The sequence below is a fragment of the Ailuropoda melanoleuca genome, chromosome 1, assembly GCF_002007445.2.
Source record: "Ailuropoda melanoleuca isolate Jingjing chromosome 1, ASM200744v2, whole genome shotgun sequence".
NCBI classification, from domain to species: Eukaryota; Metazoa; Chordata; class Mammalia; order Carnivora; family Ursidae; genus Ailuropoda; species Ailuropoda melanoleuca.
This window is the reverse complement of record NC_048218.1, coordinates 40,215,329-40,220,226: the sequence shown is the minus strand read 5'-3', so window position 1 is coordinate 40,220,226 and position 4,898 is coordinate 40,215,329. Positions and strand designations below refer to the sequence as shown.

General features: G+C 38.1%; 1 protein-coding gene across 1 annotated transcript; it reads right to left on the bottom strand.

Moving 5' to 3' along the window:
* Positions 1-1,032: 1,032 nt before the first annotated feature.
* LOC100467122 (60S ribosomal protein L30-like) lies at positions 1,033-1,350 on the bottom strand. Its single transcript, XM_034663808.1, has one exon. The coding sequence runs from the start codon at positions 1,348-1,350 to the stop codon at positions 1,033-1,035; it is 318 nt and encodes a 105-aa protein (XP_034519699.1).
* Between the last annotated feature and the right edge of the window lie 3,548 nt (positions 1,351-4,898).

Sequence of the window (4,898 nt, the reverse complement as noted above, 5' to 3'; positions counted from 1 at the left end):
AGATAATAGTGCCTGGCTTATTGGGTTGATGTGAAGATTAAATTGTCCATAGTAAGTGATACATGTGTTTGTTATTATAATTTTTATTATTGTTATTGTTAATAACTTGGCTAGATTCCCAAGGTTCATTAAAATAATGGCCTTTATTAAAAGTTGAAAGTCTTATCTTCTACTTTGCAGGACCAGAAACTTGCTATGTGAAAGTCCACAAACTAGGCTTGAGAGGAGTGATTCTTAAAGATCCAGCTTCATTCACTGATACATTCCAATTTTTTCTCAGGCCTGTCTTGAAAATGGTAACAGGATGCTTTGTTTTCCTGGTTCCAGTTTTGCATTGGAGAAGAGACTGTATACCTTTTACTTGATCAAAAGTGACTTTAATGTGTCCCTTTCTCCAACAGTGCCAGATTTAGGAAAAAGCAAAATTTGAAAACCTTGAAAGATGCATTTATACTCTATGCTTTCACCATCACAGTTTTAATCACCACCACTAGAACATTCATTCGATTCATAATGGTGCAAGAGCAGAAATGCTAATCCACTAAGCACTCATGTTAATGTTCATTTAATAAAATAAATAGATTCTGACTCTCTTGTAAATTATGGGAGGGGAAAGGTAAGAGATCTAAACTATAATTAACTTGCATAATTCATTTGGATGCATTTCCTCTGAAAGTATTAAAATGTCTTTGTTGCTTCCTCTAAGAATTACTTAAAGCATTGATATATTAAGGGTTTTCTATATAATTTTCAGAGAGCTAATTATGTGCTTTAGAAAGTAAAAAAAGAAAGCCTCTAGAATTTCATTTTGAAATTGACCCTCATTTGTTGACCAGAGAGATTTGTTCAAATAAAAATTATTTTCCATGATGTAGTCAGTTTTATAGGCAGTTATTATTTAATGCTCTGTTCTGCTTCTTAATTTTTAAAACCCCTTTTCTTTATTTTTATTTTTTTTAAAACAAGCTCTGGCCAGTTTTATTAAAGAAAAATTTTGCATGATTTACTTTTCACCAGTCTGTTCTGGCATGCTTAAAATGATATCAGAATCCCTAGATCAAGGATAGCCAGTATATGCACACTGCAGCATTTCCCACATGCTGGGCCCAGTTCAGTATCATTGCCACAGCAGTGATGGACACCAGCTTTGGTCAACAGGGGGCAGTGTTCTATTTCAAATTTCCTCAAGGCTGGGCAGTTGTAGGCTAGGATGACCGGTTTTGCTTTGCCATGTCTGATCATTTTCAGGGTCTGCTTGTACCCCAGCACATACTTTCCACTTTTCATAACAAGCTGGAGCCTAGAGTTGATTGACTCCAACGACTTTTTTGACTTCTTTGTGGCTGCCATATGCTGCCTTAGATGTGGGATGGCCTCAACCAAGAGCAGCCACCAAGGTGGCCAGAAGCGAGAAAAGGTAAAATCTTTTATTAAAAAATATGTGTAAGACTTCTTTTGAGTGGACAGGATGAGAGATACTAAATATTTCAAATAATTGGTAAGAAAAACAATCAGTTTTAAGATTTTTTTTTTTTTTTTGATTTGATAGAAATAGAGACAGCCAGAGAGAGAGGGAACACAAAGCAGGGGGAGTGGGAGAGAAAGAAGCAGGCTCCCAGCAGAGGAGCCTGATGTGGGGCGCGATCCTGGAACGCTGGGATCACGCCCTGAGCCTAAGGCAGACACTTAACGACTTAGCCACCCAGGTGTCCCCCCCCCAAAAAAATCAGTTTTAATTAATAAAGCTGTGTTTCTTAAAGTAGCTTTTTAAGCTATTATAACTTACATTTAATTTGCCTGACTAGAAACTAGAGAGTGTCAGGCTATCAGATCCAGAAAAATGGCCTCATGACGATGGTGAGGTAAAGTCAGGAAAAGAATATATATTTCAAAATTATCCTAAGGATTCTCTATTACTCTACATTTTATGAAACTTCTCATTAATATCTCCAGTTGAAAAAAGATTTAGCTTCATTAATTGCACAATAAAATGCACTATATATAAAGTGTATCTTAGGACCGAGAAAAGCAGCTCAAAATATTTATTATGAGTTGTCCAAATTCAATACTATGATTCAGATGCCTTTCCTTTTTGTTCTTAATAACTTAGATTTTAAAGTAGCCCTTCACATCCACTTTCTGTCCACTTATGTTTTCAGTTAGTATGTTAAGTAAAACCTATGGCGACTAGGGACAAAATGACAAGTTACTACGTGTCCTCAGTAGCTTTCTCTGATACCTACCATTTTTCTCACCTGCAAAATTCTCCAGTCAAAGGACTAAGAGTAACTCCTCATTATAGACAAAAGAGATGAGCCTGCTTAAGCTCATTTTAAAAACAGACTCTTTCCCTGGCCACTAATTGCTTTGTTTTATATTTAAGTTCTCTGGAAAGTTTACAAGGTCCTTCATAATCTTTTCCTCTCCTTCTGTCCCCAGCCATTATCTCTGCTTCTCAGGTCAGTGACTCTGTGGCTCTCCACAGGTCCCTTTTAATCCGTTTGTCTTCATCCTTTCTCTTTTTCGTTCCACTAATAAAGCCCTCCCTGCTTTTCTTCAGACTATCTCAAAGGCATCCATCCATTCCCCCTTGTAGCACTGAATCACGTTTACCTACTTCCATATACTCTGATTATTTACAATGTGTCCTTCTGTACACTGTAATTTGTATGAAAGGAGGGGCATTCTCTGTGTCCTAGTGCCTGGCATTTGCTAAGTGATACATATTTGTTAAATACATACATTCATTTTGTTGATATGTGTTTGCTTTACTTCCTCTCCTATTTGCAACAAGTTTGCAAACATTTACCTACAGGGAAAATACCCGCTGTTCTTTTTGAAACCACAGATGCTTCTGGATTACCTCTCTGCATCCTAAAATACCAATGACTTCGGGGATACCTGAAAAATGTAGGTTCATGAAAATCATGAGACAGTAGTGAAGGTCAAATGGAAAACCAGCAATAAGGTGGAGAAGAACGAGGCGTGGGAGTTTCAGTCAACTCTTCTTTAGCACATTTCACCTATTATCTCATCTAAAACAGAAAGTACGAAGTTAATGAAGTTTTTTGAAGCTGAATGTTTATGGCAGAACATTTGCAGGATATAAAGGGGAACATCGAAGATTTCTGGGTTTCTATTCTGTCTATAAAGAAGCAAGAACGAGCCATTTCTATGCAAGCCCACAACCAGATGATTTAGGGCAAAAGGCATTGCACTCTAAAGAGAGATTACCGTGTAAGGAAGATATTGACATGCAAAGATGCATCCTATTTTCCTCCTCACTCTTGGAATTTCATGTCCCAGGCAAAACAGATGACTCATATTACTGTAGAACAGCCCACATCCACAAATCTTGCCAGAACTGTCTCAAAGGAAATCCTCAACTTTCCTATCAACCTGGACATGTCATTATTTTTCAAATACTCTTACAAACGAGTGTTTCATCATGACTTTGACGTCCTTGGAAATAACTCAAATGAACTCTACTCAGTCACAAAGGAAAGAAATCCCCCATTATTTACATTTAACAGACCTGTTTTTTTCCCCTCCTGATTTAAAAGCCCAGTATCCGACTACATTTCTCTCCTTTGGTACATATATTTTTGCCTGCAATACTGCTTTTTCTCTCTGTCTGCCTTTGAAGATAGACTCATATTTCAGTCTTAATTTAGCCTCAGGTCAGTAAAGTCAAACAGAACTGTAACGTCTTTGGCAGAACATGTCATGGTCTTTGAGCACCCCATTTCTTCTTTCCTATTGTTTTGTACTAACTTTGTGTGCTTTTCAGGCTCTCACTTTTGCTCGCCACTTTTTCTTTTTTAATTGAAGTAAAATTCACAGAACATAAAATTAGCCATTTTAAAGTCATTCAGTGGCAGTTAGCACATTTACAACATACTCACTAATTCTTTTGTTTCTCTCTAGTTAACTGTAAATTTAACAAACTTTTATTATCTGCTAGTGATTGAGTTCAACCCTGTGCCTTTAGCCCTCGTGAGATAAGCAGTGTCTAAATTCTCTGAGAAGGCAGGGGCCCCCCAGACTACCTAATTTTCCACCCTCCTGTACCCCTTCTATCTCTGTGCAGCGGTAATGCGGTGTTTCTCCTGTCCCGTTGCTTCCACTTCATTGGTACCCTGTGCCACCAAATACGCTCTGTTCCTTGCATTTTTTTTTTTTTTTTAAGATTTTATTTATTTATTTGACACAGAGAGACAGCCAGCGAGAGAGGGAACACAAGCAGGGGGAGTGGGAGAGGAAGCAGGCTCCCAGCGGAGCCGGGACCCGGATGTGGGGCTTGATCCCAGGACCCTAGGATCACGCACGCCCTGAGCTGAAGGCAGACGCTTAACGACTGAGCCATCCAGGCGCCCCTGTTCGTTGCATTCTTAATCAGTCCTTTCTTCTTTCGGACTGTTTCCCCTGGTCTACAAGCTTATTCACAATTTCTGCATTCTGTAAAACGCTTTTAGTTCATTCTCATCTCTTGACTGCTCTCAGTTTTTTTAAACTTCTCCATCGAGTAATCCATATTTTTTTGCTCATTTTAAAAAGTCATCTATTTACAACTTCACCCATGGCCCACATTAGCTAGTCCACTCGAACTGCTTTTGCAAAAGTCACTTCCCATGTACGAAACTCAAGATCTTAATTGTAAGTCTCAAAGAGCTTTTAGCCAAATTTGACCCCACTGACCAGGGCTTCCTGTTTGATTTGAAACACTCTTAGTCTTTGGTTTTTGTGTCATGTGTCTTTCAGGATTCTTGTCCAACTTCTCTGAAAAAAAAATTTTTATTTTTTTTTTTGGCAATTCTAGGAAAGTCATCTTTTAAATATGCATTTTTCCAAACTTTGTATTTGGCTTTCTTTCCACTTTATACACTTCCGTGGTTGAT